Raw genomic sequence first — 20459 nt, 5'->3', positions numbered from 1 at the left:
TTTCGCCTGCCGGCAGTAGCGCCAAGAAAGATCCCCGGAGCCGCCCTTGCCGGCCAATCCTTGTTTTTCAGCTCTGATTTGACGCCCAGCATCACCTATAGCTACCCCGGACGATAATTCAACCGATGGTTACACGGTGGGCCGGCTAGAGTCAGTCCCGTGTGCCGTGCTCCGGGTCGTGGGGACTTCACTCGGGTTATCGGGCCTGTATCTGACCACGTCTGAGCTGGCTCGTTTAGGAAAACTAGCATGGTCCGGAGAGATTAAACGCAGGTCCATACGCTGCTGCTGACCGGTTTACAGATTCGCGACCAAGTGATCATCCTGCAACTGCCGTGAAGGGCAATGTTCGCTGCTGCAATGTCGTGCGAAATGACCTGGTACTGGGATCCAGAACCCCAGTGATCCACCGAGATGAGCATCCGCAGGAGTCCAGATTCGATTTTCCGTATTCTCTGAAACCGCATTGGTCCCAAACGAGGATCATTGGCAAACATCCCTTCCGATTGTGGTGTGCTCGAGGCTGTGGGGGGAGCCCTGTTTAGGAAGGCTTTTGCACGCGAGACCGTGCTTTCCGACCTGCATACATGACTAGGCAAAGGTTGCAATTGCCACTGAGTTGCATGCTTTCTTTTTGTACTTGTTTCGCCTTCAGTGGACGGATGACGATTTGTCCAGTAGGAGGTGCTGAATGCGGCACCGCATATGGCTGCCGTGACGACCTGCCGGGCCCAGAAGAGGTAACATCACCTGCCGAGACCAACCGCATCTGTCGTGCTGGCGGTGGTTGGGCCAGAAGAAGCGCTGAGAGGCCTGTCAGATGCGAGACACTCACGCTGCTGTGGGTACAGCTGCACGATAATATCGGACCACATGGACATTTCCCATGCCCAAGACACTCGGCTATGGATCGGTTTTCTCGGTCTTGTCGGTTGTGTCAAGACAGGTGCGCATTTCGGCATCTGAACCTAGTACAGCGCACATCACACTTACTAGACTTGTTGTTTTGCTCCGAGCGCCAGAAGAAATTTTACTTCGTTTTGAAATCTAGAACGCACAGATGTGAGGTGTGATGGGTTTAGCGGTGGCATCAGTGGCAATCGTCCACGCTCCTTTCTGGAGAGTGGCAGAGCTCAGCTCCCTACAAGAGCCAAGGGAAATCGCAATCTTTCTCAGCCCAAACAATCTATGAGAGCTATACAGTCCCTCAGAATCTTCTTCGCTCGTTTTACGGATCAGCTTCGCTCGTTTTCCAAAACTTAGCTGCAATGAAGGCCCCATACGGACGTGAAGCTGCGGCTCACGACCGCACGATCCCTGAACTGATCGAAGAACACTTCCATGCAAGACCCCATGCAGAGGCCGTCTGCTCATCGGATGGCGAGTCTATGTCCTACCGCGCCCTTGACGCTGCCTCGCAAGTGCTGGCAGACCACTTGACTCATGAGCTTGACATCGGCCCTGAAGTCATCGTACCCTTGTGTTTCGAGAAGTCAATATGGACAGGTATTCCGGCCATCTATCCAACCCCTGCCTGTGCAGTAGTAGCCTAACACGATGCATCCACAGTCGTCGCCATTGTCGCTGTCCTCAGAGCGGGAGCAGCCTTCGTACTGCTCGACCCTGCCCACCCTACGGAACGTCTCGACACCATCATCCGCAAATGCAAAGCCCGCGTCGCCATCACCTCTCCGGCTTCGCAGAAACGCTTAGCCCAGCTCCTCCCGCGGGCGCTCTGTCTCGACAAGCGTGCTCTCCGGCAACTGGAAGATGCTGCCGCCAATTCACCCTCGTCATCTTCCCCATCCTCCCCCTGCTCCTCCACCTCCACCAATTCTTCTTCATCCCGACACCATGCACCACCACCCCCACAACCCCACAACGCCGCCTACATCGTCTACACCTCGGGCTCCACCGGCACGCCCAAGGGCGCGCTAATCGAGCACGGCTCCTTCGTCGCCGGCGCGCTCGGCCACGCCACCGCCATGCACATGACTTCATCCACGCGCGCCGTGCAGTTCGCGTCGTACAACTTCGACGCGTCCATCACGGAGATGCTGACGACGCTGGTCGTCGGCGGAACCGTGTGCGTCGTGTCCGAAGATGCGCGGCTGGATCCAATCGCCTTCGCGGATGCGGTCAAGACCATGCGGGCGGATTGGGCGATCCTGACGTCCTCGTTTATCGGGGCGTTGGAGCTCGTGGAGGGTGGGGGGCTGGAGGGGCTGAAGACGCTGGTGCAGGGGGGAGAGGCCATGTCGGCCGGTGTGCTGGAGAGGTGGGTCGAGAAGGGGGTGGTGTTGATGAATGCGTACGGTCAGGTGGTGAGTTTTTTCCAGCCCGCCCCGCCCCCTTGAGGGCCGTTTTTACCAGAACCTTGTCGTCTATTGCATATATGAAGAAGAGAAGGCTAACATGTTTTGTTATTCGATTGCAGGAAGCATCCGTCGTCGCAACATGCACGCCCCCCATCTCGCCGCAGTCCAACGGCAAGAGCATCGGCCTCGCCGTCGCCGGCCGCTGCTGGGTCGTCGACCCGGAGAACCCCAACGTGCGGACCGCGCCCGGCGAGGTCGGCGAGCTACTCGTCGAGGGCCCGCACGTCGGCCGCGGCTACCTCGACGAGCCGGAGAAGACGGCTGCCGTCTTCATCGGCCGCCCTACATGGCACACTCGCCTCTTCCCCACCGAGACGGACCTGCGCGCGCTGCGGTTCTACCGCACGGGTGACCTCGTCGAGCAGCAGTCAGACGGCAGCTTCACGTACGTCAGCCGCAAGGACGACATGGTCAAGCTGAACGGCCAGCGCGTCGAGTGCGGCGAGATCGAGGTCCAGTTCCGCCGCGCCATGCAGCCGCCTCGCGATATCATCGTTGAGTTGGTCAAGAGAAAGGTAGGTAACGGCCCCGGGCGCGGGGTGCTGGTCGGCTTCGTCGCGCTCGATGGCGATTGGTGCGAGGGTGTCGACGACCAGGTCAACCAGCAGCGGCTGGATGCGGAGATGCAGGTTGCGGAAAAGCAGGTCCGCGACGTGCTGCCCAAGTTCATGATGCCATCAGCGTTCATCGCGGTGCCGCGTATCCCCATTTCTATGAATGGGAAGGTGGACCGGAAGGGCCTGCGTGCCCTGGGTGAGGCGAAGCTGTCGCGGAAGCAGAGTCCTGCTGCTGTGCCGGCCGAGTCGAAGCTCAGCCGTGCGGAGAACGAGCTGCGCCGGGTGTGGAGTCGCGTGTTGAATGTGCCTGAAGAGGAGATCAATCGCACTAGCGCCTTCCAGAGCCTCGGCGGCGATTCGATTTCGGCCATGCAGGTCGTGTCGCAGGCGGCGGCTGTCGGCCTGCCCATCACTGTGCAGCGCATTCTTCAGAAGAAGACTATTGCGGAAATCACCTCTGGAATGGTCGATGAGCTCATTCCGAAGACCGAATCGTTGCCTTCCACCGACGACGAGGGGGATGAGGGGGAACCTTTCAAGCTCTCTCCGATCCAGCAGTTGTTCTTCCACCTCTCGCCCAAGGGGGACAACCAGGACAACATCAGCTTCCTGCTCCGCCTGAACAGAAATGTCACGCGGAATGCCATCGATAATGCGCTCGAGGCAGTCGTTTCGCACAACCCGATGTTGAGAGCTCGGTTCTTCGAGATGAAGCGTGGATGCTGGTTCCAGTACATCTCTGACGAGGTGCTGGAGTCTTATCAACTCTGCTCTCATATCGTCAACAGCACCTCTGAATCAGAGCTGATGCCCATCATCAAGGACGCGCAACGAGATCTCGATATTAAGTACGGTCCCCTTATCCGCGCCGACCTCATGACCACCAGAGGTGGAAAGGAGCAGCTTTTGTTTGTCTGCGCCCATCACCTCGTAACCGACTTCGTGTCGTGGCGTGTCATCCTGAACCAGCTGGAGGAGCACATCACAAGAGGTGGAATCATTGCTCCTACTAATGGATGCTCGTTCCAGAAATGGTGCAAGCTCCAAGAAAGATACATTCGGAGTCTTCCGCCACAGCAGCTACCTTTCGAGCTTCCTGAACCTGACTACGGCTTCTGGGGCATGAACAAGCTGCCAAACTCCTACGGAGACGCAGTCACTGAGGTGCTGGTGTTGGATGAGAAGCTATCATCCATGATCCTTGGTGCTGCAAGCCAGTCTTCTCTCGAGGTTGAGGCAGTGGACGTATTGCTTGCTTCTACAATGTCTGCCTTCCACGCCGTTTTCCCCGAAAGACCAGTCCCAGCCTTCTTCGTCGAAGGCCACGGCAGAGAACCATCCTGGGATGAGACCATAGACCTCTCCTCCACGGTGGGCTGGTTCACCACGATCCTGCCCATGGTAGTCTCGCAAAAGACGTACAAAAGCCCTGCCGACACCATCCGCGAGATCAAGGCCCTCCGCGCCCAGTTCCCCGACAAAGGTCTCGCGCACTTCGCCTCGCACTACTACAAAAGCCGCCAGCAAAAGCAGCACTACGGCGCCGCCAGCCTACATTATCCGCCCATGGAAATCACGTTCAACTACGCAGGCAAATACCAGCAGCTGGAGCGCGCCGAGAGCCTCTTCACCGAGGTCCCCAACCAGACGCTCATGCACCTCGACGGCTTCGGCACCGCGCTGCCGCGCTTCGGCCTCGTCGAGATCCTCGGCAACGTCGTCGACGGCGGCCGCCGGCTCAAGCTGTCCTTCACCATGAACGCGCGTATGCGGCACCGCGAACGCATCGGGCAGTGGATGCGCGAGTGCGAGAGCGTTCTCGCCGCCGTGGCGCCACAGTTGGGTGCCCTGCCGACGCAACAGCAGCAGGAGGATCGCTTTCCGCTGCTGAGGGCACAGCCGGCGGAAACGGCGCGGCTGACGCGGGAGGTGTTGCCGGGCATGGGTGTGGAGGCGGAGGAGGTGGAAGACGCGTATCCCTGCTCGCCGATGCAGAACGGCATGTTGTTGAGCCGGGCTGGCGACAGGGGCAGCTACACTTCGCAGCTCTTCCTCGAGGTCCAATCGGCCAACGGCAATATCGACGTTCCTCGTCTCGAGCGCGCGTGGCAGGCTGTCATCGACCGGCACGCGGCGCTGCGGACCGTGTTCGTCGAGAGCGTGCGCGGCGACGGCAGCTTCGACCAAGTCGTGCTCCGCCAAGCGAAAGCGGCAATCGCTCACGTCTACGACGTCGAAGCGCATCCCGTCGAGCCGTGGGCTGCCAGCCAGCCAGAGCACCGCCTCCTCGTAGCCAGGCCCGGAAAAAATCCTTCCACCACGCTCCAGTTGCGCCTCGACATCAGCCACGTCTGCATCGACGGCAGCAGCACGAGCATCCTGACGCGCGACCTGCAACACGCCTACACCCCCACTGGCTCCCTCCTCCCCTCGCGCCTCTCCTACCGCAGCTACATCGAGCACATCACCTCCCCACCCCCCTCCTCGCACACACAGTCCCTGCAGTACTGGACCCAGCACCTCGCCGGCGCCCAACCCTGCCACCTGCCCCCCTGGAGCGACAACAACTCCGCCAACCCTACCCTCTCCTTCGCCCCCGTCACGCCCCCCATCAACGCCGCCACCACAACATCCTTCTGCCGCCTGCATGGGCTCACGCTTTCCGACCTCCTCAAAACCGCCTGGGCCCTCGTCCTGCGCGCCTACACCAACACCTCCTCTGACCCCGTCTTCGGGTACCTCAGCAGCGGCCGCGGCGCCGTCGATGCCGCCGAGGATGCGCTCGGCGTGTTTACGAACATCCAGGCCTGCCGCGCGCGGCTGCCGCCGACGGCGACGGTGCTGGAGTGTTTGAGGAAGGTGCAGGATGATGGCATCGAGCAGATGCCGTATCGGGAGTGTCCGTTGGCGGATGTGGTGCATGCGATGGGTGGTGCGGGTGAGGGGGGCGAGGTGTTGTTCGGGACGGCGATGTCGTTGCAGAGGGTGGTGGGGGGAGAGAAGAGGGGAGAGGGGGTCGAGGTGAGGGTTGTGAGGGAGATGGATCCGACGGAGGTAAGCGCATTTTCGTTTGTTTTTTGAAATATCGGGGTGGATGATTGCTATGGGAGAATGGGATTCTCCTCCAGACGGAAGCACAAACCCTCTTGCAATACCCACTGGCCATGAGAAGGATTCTTTGCTAACGGAGCGTCTTTCTCCCTTCTAGTACGCCGCCACGTTCCTCGGCTATGTTTCTGACACTGGAATCGACCTCGTCATTGAGTACTGGACTTCGAAAATCTCGAAGCTTCAGGCAGAGAACCTTGCTGCCACCGTGTCAAAGGTGGTAGAGAGCATCGTCAAGAACCCGTACTCTGCAGTCGGTGATCTCGAGGTGATTAGCGATAGAGACCTGACCAGCATGAAAGAGTGGAACGCAAAGCTGGCATCCAGTGCTCCCGTCAACAGTTGCATTCACCACCTTATTCAGCAGTTCAGCAAGCAGCAGCCAGATCGCCCTGCTGTGTATGGATGGGACGGCAAGCTATCCTACAGTGAACTTGACCAGCTCAGTTCACAGCTGGCAGGCCATTTGCACAATCTGGGAGTTGGTCCCGAGTGCATTGTTCCAGTGTGCATGGAGAAGTCCACCTGGACTGTCGTCGCCATGCTCTCGATCCTGAAGGCTGGCGGTGCTTTCGTCCCCTTCGATCCAGAGGCGCCACTTGACCGACTCCTCGGGCTACTAAAAGATACCTCAGCAAACATCGTCGTGGCATCACCAAAGACGGCAGCCCGACTCCAGGAGCACGTACAGCAAGTCATAGTCTCGCCCTCTTTCATCAAGAACCTCCCAGTCCGCAAATTCCACGAGACCGTCACGCCCAACAACCTCGCCTACGTGCTCTTCACCTCCGGGACAACCGGCGTCCCCAAAGGCATCATGATGCAGCACTCGCAATTCCTCGCCAGCTCGACGCGCTACAGCCCGCTCATCAACCTGACCCCATCATCCCGCGTGCTCCAATTCTCAGCCTACACCTTCGACGCCAGTATCTTCGAGCTGTGGAGCACGCTGACGACGGGCGGCTGCGTGTGCCAGATATCCGACGCCCAGCGCATGAACGACGTCGCGCGCGCCATCAACGCCCTCCGTCCGGACACCATGTTCATGACGCCGACCATGCTCGACATCCTCGCGCCGGCGTCGTCCATCCCGACCATCCGAACCGTCATTACCGGCGGCGAGGTCATCAAGCAGGGAATCTTCCGCGCCTGGGCCCCGCCCCAAGGCGTTGAGCATCTCGTCGAGGCGTACGGTCCGACCGAGACGGCTGTCTACGCTACCTTCCAGACGGCTGTGCAGCCGTCGTCGGATCGCTTTTCGATCGGGAGGAGCTTCTGCTGCCGCGCGTGGGTCGTTGATCCTGAGACGGCGTCCTCGTCGCGCCCGCGCCTCGTGCCGGTCGGCGCGGCGGGAGAGCTCTGGCTTGAGGGACCGAGTCTCGCACGAGGCTACCTGAACGCTGATGCCAAAACGGCCGCTGCGTTCGTCGAGAAACCGGACTTCCTTGCTGCCACGCCGTCCGCAGAGCTGCGCCGCTTCTACCGCACCGGTGACCTGGTCCGGTTCAAAGCGGACGGCGAGCTGCAGTTCGTCGGGCGCAACGACTCGCAGGTCAAGGTGCGCGGGCAGCGCGTCGAGTTGTCCGAGATCGAGCAACAAGCTGCACTCGTGCTGCCGACCACCGTACCCCTGGCGGTCGAGGTGGTCGATTCGAAGCTCGTCCTGATGGTCGAAATTGTCGGTGCTACAGATAATCACGTTGCGGAGACGGTGGCAATGCTCGAGACGAAGCTGCCGAGCCGCCTGCCGCGCTACATGGTGCCGTCGACGATCGTGGCCGTCACCGACGAGCCGTTCCCACGCATGTCGTCGGGGAAGCTGGATCGGAAGAAGCTGCGCGCCATGGCGGCTGAACTGGGGAGTAAGCAGCGTGCCGCGAGGATGGCGGTGGGGGAGGGGCGCGCCCCTGAGTCGCTTGTCGAGATGAAGTTGAAAGCCATGCTTGCGGCCGTGCTGCCTAGCTTCGCTGCTGAAGAGGTGCGGATGGATGATAACTTTTTCCATCTCGGAGGCGACTCCTTCCTCGCAATGAAGTTGGTGGCGGCGGCCAGGGCTGAGGGCATGCGCTTGTCTGTTGCCTCGGTCCTGCGGAATCCTATTCTGAGGGACTTGGCCAAGACGATGCAGGCTGAGACTCCTCTGGAGCTTGATGAGGCCCCAACGTCCAAGCCGTTTGATCTGATCGGCGGTCTGGCGGCATCGATTCGAGCTGAGGCTGTTGCGGCCTGCGAGCTGAAGAGCGAGGATGAGATCGAAGACATCTATCCTGCCACACCGCTGCAAGAGGCGTTTGTGGTTGAGTCGGCGAAGAACCCCACCGCTTACATGGCATATCATGCCGTTAAGCTCCCAAGCGACTTCGACTTCGACAAGTTCCGCGCCGCGTGGGAAGTGTGTGTTCAGGAAAACACGATCCTCCGCACCGTCATCTTTCAAACGGTGCAAACTAAACCGCCTCGACCAATGCAGGTGGTGCTCCGCAAGAAGGCCGTGGAATGGGAGCAGAGCCATGACTTGAAGGCGTTCCTCGCCCAGAGCAGACATACCTCCACCATTTCCGCGAGCAGGGTGGCTATCATCAGCGACAGAGCCTCTCGCACCCGCTCCTTCGTCTGGCTCGCCCACCACACGCTGTACGACGGCTTCTCCGTCTCTCTCCTCCTCCAGCGCCTCCGCACCCTCTACCACAGCAGCGGCACGACCACGCCAACCCCATCCCCCACCCCCGTCCCCTTCCGCAACTACATCGACTACCTCACCACCGTCCAATCCTCCCCCGCCACCACCGCCTTCTGGTCAACCTACCTCTCCAACGCCACCGCCACGCCCTTCCCACCTACAACTACCGCCTCCCCCGACACAGAAAGCCGTTTCACCATCCGCCTCCCCCCTTCTTCCTCCTCCTCCCACACCACCCCCGTCACCCTCGCCACCACCCTCCGCACCGCCTGGGCCCTCCTCCTCGCCTCTTACACTTCCACCCACGACATCCTCTTCGCCGCCATCGTCTCGGGCCGCCAAGCGCCGCTGCCCGGCATCGCCGACGCCCTCGCGGGTCCGACCATCGCGGCTGTCCCTGTTCGCATCGCATTCGGTGCCGCGGCAGACGAGAAGCTGTCCGCCGTCCTCCTGCGCGTGCAGGACGACGCGGCGGCCATGGCGCCGCATGAGGCGCTGGGGCTGCGCGGGGTGCAGGGCGTGCTTGCGCGGAGTCGCGATGTGGCAGCGAGGGCTGCGGTTGCGGGGGTGAGGAGTTTGTTTGTTGTGCAGCCGCCGAAGGCCGATAATGGGGCGGATGAGTGGGTGGTTGAGTCCAAGGCCGTGGAGGTGGGGAGCTCGTACAGCTATCCGGTGACGGTGGTGTGCGAGCCACAGGCGGATGGCAGGGGGGTGGAGGTCGAGGTGGTGTATGCGTCGGGGGCGATGGGGAGGGCGGAGGTGGAGGGGATGGTGGGGCGGTTTGAGGAGGTGGTGAGGAGGCTGGTGGTGGATGATGGGGAGGGGGTTGTGCGGGATGTTCTCAAGGCGGTCGGTCGTCGCGGTTCTTCTTCTGGGTCTGCGGCTGCGGCTGCGGCTGGAGAGCTCGGTGCCGTCGACGAAGATGTCCCGGCGAGATCGGGATCGGAAACTCACTCGTCGGAGATGGAGCGGAGGCTCCAGGAGATGTGGGCTGAGTCGCTCGGCTTGGACGATCCGCAAGAAGTCGGCGTGCAGGACGACTTCCTCAGACTGGGAGGTGACTCCCTCACGGCAATGCAGCTCTCGGGTGTCGCCAGGCGGGAGGGCTTCTCCTTGCGCGTGGTCGACATCATGAAGATGCCTGTCCTCCGCGACATGGCGCAATGCATGACGGCATTGGGCGGCGCTGACAAGAAGAACGACACAGACGCCGCTCCGTTCTCACTGATGCCGGATGCATCCTCAGAACACATCCGCTATGCCGCGGCTGACTGCAAGGTCATGGTGGGCGATGTGGAAGACATGTATCCCTGCACACCTTTGCAGGAAGGACTAATGACCGCATCAGGGAAGCAGGCTGGCTCTTACGTCGCGCAGATCGTGCTTGATCTGAAGCGTGGGACAGACATAGAGCGGTTGAAGGCTGCGTGGGAGTCGGTCGTGACAACTCACCACATCCTCCGCACTAGAATCGTCCACCTTGGCGAGGCAGGCATGTTCCAAGCTGTGCTGAAGGCATCCAAGCCAGCGATCAACTGGCGAACAGCATCCAGCGTCGACGCCTACGTCAAGCGCAACCAAACCATCCCAATGTCCTTCGGAGACGAGCTTTCCCGCTACGCCCTCATCACCAGCAACAACAGCACCACCACCTTCATCTGGACCGCCCACCACGCCATCTACGACGGCGCCACCGTAGCCATGCTCTCCGACGCCGTCAGCGCCGCCTACCACTCCTCCAGCAAATCACTCAGCGCACCCCCTCCTCCCTTCAGCCGCTTCATCAAATACCTCAACACCCTCTCCCCCGCCGCCTCTGACACCTTCTGGCGCACCACCCTCGCCGGCGCCACCACACCCACGCCCTTCCCGCTCCCCCTCCTCCTCGACTACACCCCCCGCGCCTCCCGCACCGTCTCCCGCGCCATCTCCCTGCCACTGTCGCCGCGCAGCAGCAGCAGCAGCAACATCACGACCGCCACCCTCCTGCAGACCGCCTGGGCTCTCGTCCTGTCCCGCTACGCATCGTCCACAGACGTCACCCTCGGCATCGCGCAGTCCGGCCGCCTCACGCCCGTCGCAGACGTCGCCGGCATCCCCGGCCCGACGCTGACGACGGCGCCGCTGCGCATCAACCTCAGTGGTGGCGACGACGAAGGAACCGTCTCAGCGCTGCTGAGCCGCGTCCAAGATCAGAGCGCGGCGGCGATACCGCACTGCCACCGCGGGTTGCAGGCCATCCGGCGCCTCGGCGACGACGCGGCCGCGGCGTGCGAGTTCCGGACGCTGTTGACGCTGAATCCGGAGAAGAGGAAGAAAAAGGTCGGTGAGAAGGAGGAGGAGTTAGTTTGCGACCTCGTCCACGACGGCCGCGTGCTCGACACGGGCACTTTCCATACGTACCCGCTGCTGCTGGAGTGCGTGTTCGACAACGCCGACGACAACAAGGCGAATGTGAAAGCCAGCGCGACGCATGATGATAGGGTGCTGGGGGCACCGCTGGTCGAGCGCATGGTTGCGCAGTTTGAGCACGTGTTGAGGCAGCTGTTGACAGCTGCGGATGGCGGGCTTGACCTGGCTGTTGCGGACGTCGAGTTGCTGGCGGCGGAGGACCTGGACAGTCTCCGGCAGCGCGATGCGTGGGTTGTCGATGTTCGGAACCGCGATGCGCTGGTGCCGATTGGCGTTGTTGGCGAGCTTGTTGTTGAGAAGGCCGCGGCTGGACATAGTGCCGTGCAGCCTGCGTGGTTGGAGAAGCTTGGCTTTGCTCGCTCGAAGCGGGTGTATGCGACTGGGAAGCTCGCCCGGCTCGGAGAAGATGGCGAGGTGGAGGTGATTGGAGACATGCAAGAGCTCGTTGAGCTGCAAGATGGCCGTCGGTTCGTGGCCCGCGACGTGGAGAAGATGGTGAGCCAGGTCATGTGGGACCGGCAGGTTGCTGTGCAGGTCACGGATGAAGGATCTCTTACGGCGTTCGTGGCGCTCGAGCACGGATACGTGGACGACGATGTTGCGCAGAAGCTCCTCGATGCGCTTGTTACCAGCGCCGGAGACAGGCTCAGCCGCGCTCTGCCATCGTTCATGCTTCCCAAGGCTTTCCTCCCAGTGCGCAGCCTGCCCCGGACTACGGCTGGCAACATTGACCGTCTGCAATTACGGGAGATGGTGGCGACTAAAAAAGCAACTCCGGATGCGAAGGAGATCTCGGAACAAGAGGTGACCCGTGGACCGTCTGAAATGGAGCAGCGTTTGCTTGCTCTCTGGATGTCCGTCCTCGGACTTGACAATATCACCGTTTCCGACAGCTTCCTTCGCCTCGGTGGAGACTCCCTGGATGCCATGAAGCTCGTTGCAGCTGCCCGCCGGCAGGATATTGTCCTCACAGTCAAGGATATATTCGAGAATCCAGTGCTGGCGGACATGGCGCAATTGGCAACCAAGCCCGAACCGACCGCTGCATCCTATGATGCTATCGAGCCTTTCTCCATGATGAATGGCAACACGAACGCCTTGGTCGAGGAGGTGGCTGCAGCCTGCCAGATTGACGCTGACGCGATTGAAGACATTTACCCCTGCGCTCCTCTGCAGGAGGGCCTCATGGCTCTGTCAAACGTTGAACGAGGAGCGTACGTTGCTGAATGCGTCATTCCGGTTCCTGATACCGAGAGAGCTGTAGCTGCTTGGAAGGCTCTCGTGGCCATCACACCTGTACTGCGCACAAGGATCACTCAGTTGGACCGATGGGGATCCGTACAAGTTGTCGTCAAGGAACAAGCAGAAATCGCAACCGGGAACAACTTGGACGACTACCTCAGGGAAGCTCGACAAATCCCGATGTCGTCCGGCAACCGCCTTGTTCGCGCTGGTGTCGTGATTCAAGGAACATCCCAGCACCTTGTTTTGTTCACCCACCATTCTGTTTTTGATGGTTGGAGTTGGAAACTAATTTTACAGCAACTTTACTCCCTATACCAGGATCAAACCGTGCCGCAGTCACCACCGTACAACAAATTCATCCAGTACCTCCATCAAGGACTGCATCCACAGGAGGCGGAGGATTACTGGCGTTCCTACTTGGAAGGTGCAGAACGCACTGCCTTCCCACCCGTGTCGTCTTCCATCGTCCCACAGCCCGATTCCCACGAAACAAGACGCATCATCCTCGGGCGCAGCGGTGAGAACACATCAAGCTCCATGATTCAAACTGCCTGGGCGCTGCTCGTCAGCCGTTACACCGACTCGAAAGACGTGGTTATCGGCGTAACCCTCTCCGGAAGAACGGCCCCGGTCGACGGTATCCAAGATATGATCGGCCCCACCTTCGCCACAATTCCGTTACGTTTTATTTTGGATGGTACCATGACAGTTACTGAACTGGCCAAGAATGCACAAGACGTCAGCATCAATCCAGTGCAGCACCTTGGACTGCAGCGAATCCGCCAAGTCAGCGCCAGCGCCCATGCAGCCTGCACTTTCAACAGCCTGTTGGTCGTGCAGCCTGCTAGCGCCGAGGATGAGGATAGCTCAGACAATTTCTTTATGAGTGAGAACGACGCCCAGCTGGTCTCTAGTTTCACCAACTACGGTTTCGTTCTGCTCTGCCAAATGCTGCCCGACGGCAACATCGACGCCAGCCTCGTTTTTGACTCTCAATTCACCAGCAACAGACAAGCTCACCGTCTACTCGGACAATTTGAACATGTGCTCCAGCAGATCGGCAACGGAGCTGCCCAAACAGTTCACGACGTCAACTACCTCAGCCCCGAAGACACGAAGGAGGTCTCCGAGTTCAACCGTGAGCTGGACCCTGTGCCTTACGCCGACCTCTGCATGCATGATCTCGTCAAACACTATGCACGTATCCGACCTAACGCACCAGCCGTCTCCTCCTGGGATGGCGACCTGACCTACGCCGAGCTGGATGTGCTAGCGACCCAACTTGCAGGCCACCTAACCACATCCATGGGCATCGGTCCCGGAAACACTGTGCCGCTCTGCTTCGAAAAGTCCAAGTGGACGCAAGTGGCCATGTTGGGTGTGATGAAAGCCGGTGCAGCCTTCTTACTCCTCGATCCCGCGCACCCGCTCGCCCGCCTCGAGTCCATCTGCCGCAAAGTCCACGCCACCACCGTCATCGTGTCCACCGGCCTCGACGCGCTCCTCACCCACACCGTCCGTCACTGCCTCGTCCTAGACGAGATGACCACTCTCACCGACCCCTGCCCCCCAGTCACCATCACCCCCTCCGACGCCGCGTACGTCGTCACCACGAGCGGCACCTCCGGCGCCGCCAAAGCCTGCGTCATCACCCACGGCGCCATCGTCGCCGGCGCCCTCTCCTTCGCCGCGCGCGCCCACGTCAACGCCCGCACGCGCGCCATGCAGTTCGCGTCCTACAGCTTCGACGCCTCCATCATCGAAACGCTCATGATCTGGGCCGCCGGCGGCTGCACATGCGTCCTGTCCGAAACGCAGCGCAAGGACGATCCCGCCGCCGCCATCGCCGCGCGCCGCGCCAACTGGGCGCTCATGACGCCCTCGCTCGCCGGCGTCCTCGACCCCGCTGCCGTCCCGTCGATGGAGACGGTCGTGCTGGGCGGCGAGGCGGCGACGGCGGAGCTGCTGGCTACGTGGGGGGAGAAGGTTACACTGCTACAGGCGTACGGGCCGTGCGAGTGCACGCCCGTGGCTTGCTGCTCCATGGCGCCTATGGATGTTGAATCGAACCCGCGCAACATCGGCCGCCCGCTGTCCGGCGTCCGCGCGTGGGTCGTCGATCCGGAGACGCACGACAGGCTGGCGCCGGTGGGCGCCGTCGGCGAGCTGGTCCTCGAGGGGCCGACCGTCGGTCGTGGCTACGTCGATGATGCCGACAAGACGGCTGCTGCTTTCATCGCTGCTCCGAAGTGGAGAGAGAGGTTTGCTGGCCGGACCGATCAGCGCTTCTACAAGACGGGCGATCTGGTAAGGTATGCTGAGGACGGAAACGGGACGCTGGAGTTTGTTGGGCGCAAGGATGCTCAGATCAAGGTGCGTGGGCAGAGGATCGAGCTCGCGGAGATTGAGCAGAATCTGAGGCGCTGTGTGGGGACGGTGGAGAAGAAGTGCGATGTTGCGGTTGAGCTGGTGACGCCGGAGGGGGGAAATGCAGCGTCTGCTTACTTGGCTGCGTTTGTCGCCCTTGGGGACCAAGAGATGGAAGATCAGGACAAACTCACAGCTGTCTTCGCTGATGCAAAGGCCAAGCTTGGGGAAGCCCTCCCATCATACATGGTCCCTCGCGTCTTCTTGCCGCTCCCACAACTTCCCCTGAGCGCCGCTGGCAAGGTCGACCGCAAAGCCCTTCGGCAAATGGCAGCAGCGATGAACCAGAATCGCGAACTCGAAGCTCAAGCAATCACCGGGAACGCGCCAACGACGGGGATGGAACAGATCCTGCAGTCCCTCTGGGCCAGGGTTCTGGACGTCCAAGTCGACGCCGTGCACACCGACGCCAACTTCATCGAGCTGGGCGGAGATTCGCTGTCAGCCATGAAGCTCGCGGCAAAGGCCCGCCAGGCCGGCCTGTCTCTCTCCGTCGCCGACATCATGAGACGGCCCCGGTTCGCGGAAATGGCCGCCAAGTGCGAGCCCTCGGCTGAGATGGAGCCAACGACCGAGTACAAGCCTTTCTCTGCGTTCCCTGAAGGCGCGGACGTCGATGCGTTCCTGCGAGAAACGCTCGCGGTGAGCCGAAACGAGGTCGAAGACGTCATTGAAGCGACGTCGGTGCAGAAGGCCATGACCGAGGCCGCAATGTCTCCCCACCAGGGCACCGTCAACCACGTCTGGCTCCACTTCGCCGGGCCCATCGACAAGCAGCGCGTCAGGGACGCCTGCTCCCGCGTCGTCGCCCACCACGGGATCCTGCGAACCGTCTTCGTGCCGTTCAAGCAGCATCTGATGCAAGTCGTCTTCCGCTCCCATGAGCCAGAGTGGGAGGAGCACACCACCGCCAAAGACAAAGACATGGAAGAAGCAACCGCATCTATCATCTCAGCCAGCCGCCAGCGCCCAGAACAATACGGCAAGCACGGCCTGCGCTTCTCCTTCCTCATCCACCGCCAGCTCAACGCCAGCCGCTTGATCATCCGCATCCCGCACAGCCTCTACGACGGCATCACCCTTCCCCTCATCCTCGACGACCTGCGCGCCGCTTACGAGCAACGCGACCTCGCTCCTGTGCCATCTTTCCCCAGCCACCTCCACGCCTGGCGCCACCGCCAATCCACCAGCGGCGCCGAGGCTTTCTGGCGCTCCGAGCTGAAGGGCTCCCGCATGACGCCCATTATCGCTACTGATGCACGCCGGGACTCACACACTGCTGTCGACAACGCAGCCACGGCAACGACAACGACAACAGCCGTCAACGGCCACATCACGCAACACATCGCCCTCGGCGGTCCCGCTCCGCAGCAGAAGGCCACGACCAGGACCAAACACAGCTTCGAAACCCTCTTCCACACCGCCTGGGCCCTCGTCCTGCGCAGCGTGTCCGGCAACAACAACAACAACAACGACGTCGTCTTCGCCCGCGCCATCGCCAACCGCGCCCTGCCCCTGTCGTCAGCCGCGTCCGTCTGCGGGCCGACGCTGAACACGGTGCCGGTGCGGGTCAAACTGGCGAAGTACGTCAACACTACTGCTGGTGGCGACGAGGATGTAGCAGCATCAGCAGCATCAGCAGACGCCCTCCTCTCCGCCGTCGAAGACGCCCGCCTCGCCGCGCTGCCGTACGAGTGTCTGGAGACGGATCGGCTGGTGAGGCGGTGCACGGATTGGTGTGGTGGCGATGGAGAAGTGTTGCCCAGGTTCGGATCGCTATTGTTGTGGAATAATATCGCGGCGGCGAAGACGTTTGATGAGGGGTGTTTGCCTGGTTGGGGTGAAGGCGCGGAGAAGGAGGAAGCAACCACGACAAAGTGCGAGCTCGGCTGGGCCGTCGCGCCGTGGGATGCGGCGGACGTGCAGGTCACGGCGACGCCGGTGCCAGGAAACAGCAGCAGCGGTGGTGGGAGTTCAGGAGTAGGGGGCATCAGGATCGATGTCTTGTTCGCGGAGGAGCGCGTACCGAGAGATGTGGTGGGGCGTATGGTGGAGATGCTGTGTAGGAATGTGGAGGAATTGTGGAGGGGTGGCGAGGGAGTGTTGAAGGCGTTGCTGCTGGGGGAGGAAGGTGCGGTGCAGGATGGGGGGGTGTTGCTGGGGCAGGAGCAGGAGAAGGGAGGAGGAGGAGGGTATGATTCGTCATCGCTGGGCGACATGTCGCCGGATCACGCGCCGACGCCGGAGTCGTATGAGATCGTCTCGAGTGAAGGGTGGGGGGAGATTTAGATAGATTTCGGTTTTGGTTGTGGGTTTTGGTGTTGGGTTCGTGGTGTTTTGTAGACTTGGGGAAAAGTCCTCCGTTTGTTGATAGCTATTTGTAGTTTATGCGCAATTTTAGGCAGGATACACCAGATTTTGTTTTTCTGCAGCAGTTGACCTGTTTTCTGGCAAATCTTTCTGTAATCGATTGTTCATCAGTCATTATTAACCTATAGTCAGTCGTTCTGCCGTTCATTAACTGAGTTGTCCCCAAATAAGCACTTAAAGCACATTTCCAGACGTTAAAGAAACATTTTATCTCTGAAAATCGGACGTTTGCTTCAGCTGCTCATGCATGGGGAGGATCTCATCAGGAGATAAAACCTACAGAAAGGCCAATCCTATCGAGAACGCTGCGAATACAGGAAACAGACTACATGAAAGATGCCTCCAGAGGATGAGCCATGTACCCGAATCACGTTCACACTTTTCTCCTTTCTGAGCTCGAAATATGATATTAACCAGTAGGCAAGGTCAATTACTGATGCAAGCGGTGGAGTGGCTGTAAACAATGTTGAGAAAATTAACAGGTGCCACACCTGGACGACTTCATCACAGTGAGCAGCAATCCTCTGTATTTTTTGTACGTGGGTAGTTGAAGCTCCTGTCCGGACGCAAATGTCGGATTATTAGTAATAAATTTACGTGCATACAGGAAAATCCACTGAGGACGGACCCGATTTCTCATTGCCGTCATTGTCATGATCCATCAATCTGAACTATGAGACATCCAGATCCAGCTTTTAGCAGATGAGAGCCCCAAGGTGAGTATTTAGTGCCTTCTCTTCGGGTAATTCAGTACATCACAGTCCATCTCCTTAGTTGTGTACCTCAGCCGTTGACACAGTGACGAAGCTGTGACGAAGCTGATGATCTTCAAACCTCTGATCTCACATGCATCCACGAGACATATGAATATTTGAATGAGGCTCCCAATAGTCTATGCTAGCTCAAAATTTCTGAATATTACTTGGATTAGACCCACTCTATCTACGTCCATTGCCAATGCTCATTTCTGTAATCGAACATTAGCATGGAGTCTTGGACTAATAAGAAGTGAAATTAATGTAGTAGGGAGAGTGGATCTATGTGACACTATGACGATATTCGGGCTTGACCGGCTGCTGATCTGAAAGGAGATAGTCTGGTGCGAAAGAGATGCATCTTGCCTGTGGTGGTAGGAAGTACTTCACAGCAAGGGCGCACCGCATGCAATGAGAGATTGCTATAGGGTTTAGCGCTTGATTTTACTTCAAATGGGCCCTTTCACGTTTTCTACGAATTTCACGTCAATACCATCCTAAAAAGATTGATTTAATGGAGTGAATGAAACTCAGTAATGAATGAAGCCAATGAGAATACTAAAAATCCTCACGTTCACCATCCCGGAAAGTGATACTTGTCCCTATTGAATGGATCCGTGTCTCATTAATCAACAACATCAAACTCCACAGGCTCATTCAGCTGCCGGATGCTGATGGCTGGCCTTCCCCTCGGTCCAGGAGCCCACCTCTCCCGCTTCTCTTCGGCGGTCCCCTTCAACACGTCCTCCTTCCTGCCGTGCATCCACATCGCGAAACCGGACTTCAGCTTGCTCGAAAGCTCAGCTCTGTACTTCTTTCCCAGCTCTAACAATTCGAGGCCGCCGTGGTTGTCACGGTATTGCTCTTCAAGCTCAAGCGTGTACTCATGCCGCCAGGGCTTGCCGTCCGGCCACAGTTCGACAAAGAAGTCATCCGCGGGGAAGTCAGGTGGGGTTGGAATGAGTTCGCCCCAGCACGGGCGTACGTGAGGGAAGTAGACCTCTTCGCCAGTCTCCGTATCTACGAAACGAATGTATTCACTGGCGCAGCCCATCTTGTCGGTATTGAAGGGCTCGTCGTAGAGACCCACGGTAACAGGACCCTTTGCGGCGTCCGAGGCATCGAGCGTGATTTCGGTGATGAATTTGAACTGCGGGGTGCCGGAACGATGACAGACGGGAGATGCGAGACTGAAAACGGCGGAGCAGGTGGGCGGGATGGGGTCGTCGTAGACGGTGAAGTGGATAATGCCGGGGTCGCGGCGGACTGGAAGACCACTGTCTTGTGAGCGGTCTGTGGAGAAGTCTGAAGAGGAAGCCTCGTTAGAGAGAGAGGCGTAGTAGCACCATGCGTCACCATCAGAAGCTGATAAGCGCAAGTTGTACTTCTTGTAAGGATGCAAAATGCCCTTCCAGATTTTCGCACTGGTGTCGAAGACAATAAAGATGATGGCCTGCGTGTGGCCAGGGCGTGGATGTGGCGGTATGTCAACATGCCCCACGGAAGGCGAGTATGCAGTTGGTGGGAGTTGGACGACTTGCTGCGTATTTTGTTCGACGAGTTCGAGAAAGCCGGAGCGCAGGGCGTCGATCAGGTCCAGCTTCGGAAAGAGGTATGGGGAAGAAGCTGTTTCGGGGCGTTCAAGGGAGATTGGAATGTTGCAAGCAAAAGTGAGAGAGCGTTCAGTGTCGTAGGTGAGGATTTCCAGACAGTATATTCCCTGCATGCTTGGAGGTTCAGCTGGAAAATGCCGTTACCATCGCCGCAGACGTGGGTGGGGTTGAGCGCGAGAGGTGCTTCTGAGGCCTTTTCTGGCGAAGCCATGCTTGGATAAGATGGATGTTTGTCGGAGGATGTCGGGCAAGACGAGTGGTGGTGAGGTGGAGGGCGACCTAAGCTTTGGAAGGAAGGCGCTGTGACTTCTGCCTGCCAGGGTCCCCATGACGTAATCCACCCATCGACCGAACATGGCGAAGCCAAACAAAATTCGGGGGCTAACGGGCAGCTGTGAGTCATGGGACAGGGCCCAAAGCTTTCCGTCGCACGGACTGCGTCACTTCTTGAAGCTTCGCGACACCAGCTCGAAACAGGACATTCACACCCACTCTCCCGTGACGCGAGGGCATTATCCGCCCGTAAGATCGCGCGACAGTCCTCTTTGTCCAGACGCTCTTGACCCTTTGGGCGCAGAATCCTCTCATCAGCGTTTTTGGGAAGCATGCTGGCGGTTCAGTGTTTTGGAAACATGTTTACTCAGTGTTAAGGTAGCTCTTTTTTTCAAAAAAAAAAAAAAAAGTCAAGCCACACACACCGGTTTATCGGCCAGCCATACGATTTCAAGCCTTCTCAAAAGCCGATACAGAGTATTGAGGTCCAGTATTGACTACGCGTAGAAACATCCGGACTTAGGTACCCCTGCCTCTTGGCTTGTGATCGTGCAATGCGCTAATTCGCTGTTCTCGCCACGAACCGACCCCCATATCACCAGTTTTTCCGCAGCATGCGTATCTGTCTTTGGGGCGTGGCA

General features: G+C 59.3%; 2 protein-coding genes across 2 annotated transcripts; one reads left to right on the top strand and one right to left on the bottom strand.

Annotated features, from left to right (window-relative positions):
- Nucleotides 1–1268: 1268 nt before the first annotated feature.
- On the top strand, nt 1269–17096 carry LTHEOB_5062 (AMP-dependent synthetase/ligase; the record flags this gene model as incomplete). The annotated part of the gene is made up of 7 exons (XM_035514166.1): nt 1269–1506; nt 1570–2324; nt 2438–2893; nt 2960–3847; nt 3905–4336; nt 4391–5989; nt 6144–17096. The coding sequence occupies 7 exons, from the start codon at nt 1269–1271 to the stop codon at nt 17094–17096; spliced, it is 15321 nt and encodes a 5106-aa protein (XP_035374504.1).
- Nucleotides 17097–18557: 1461 nt separating this feature from the next.
- On the bottom strand, nt 18558–19658 carry LTHEOB_5061 (uncharacterized protein; the record flags this gene model as incomplete). The annotated part of the gene is made up of 1 exon (XM_035514165.1): nt 18558–19658. The coding sequence occupies one exon, from the start codon at nt 19656–19658 to the stop codon at nt 18558–18560; it is 1101 nt and encodes a 366-aa protein (XP_035374503.1).
- Between the last annotated feature and the right edge of the window lie 801 nt (nt 19659–20459).

This window comes from Lasiodiplodia theobromae (assembly GCF_012971845.1).
Source record: "Lasiodiplodia theobromae strain AM2As chromosome Unknown scaffold_13, whole genome shotgun sequence".
NCBI lineage: Eukaryota > Fungi > Ascomycota > Dothideomycetes > Botryosphaeriales > Botryosphaeriaceae > Lasiodiplodia > Lasiodiplodia theobromae.
The sequence above is the reverse complement of the archived record's forward strand: the minus strand, read 5'-3'. Positions and strand labels throughout refer to the sequence as shown.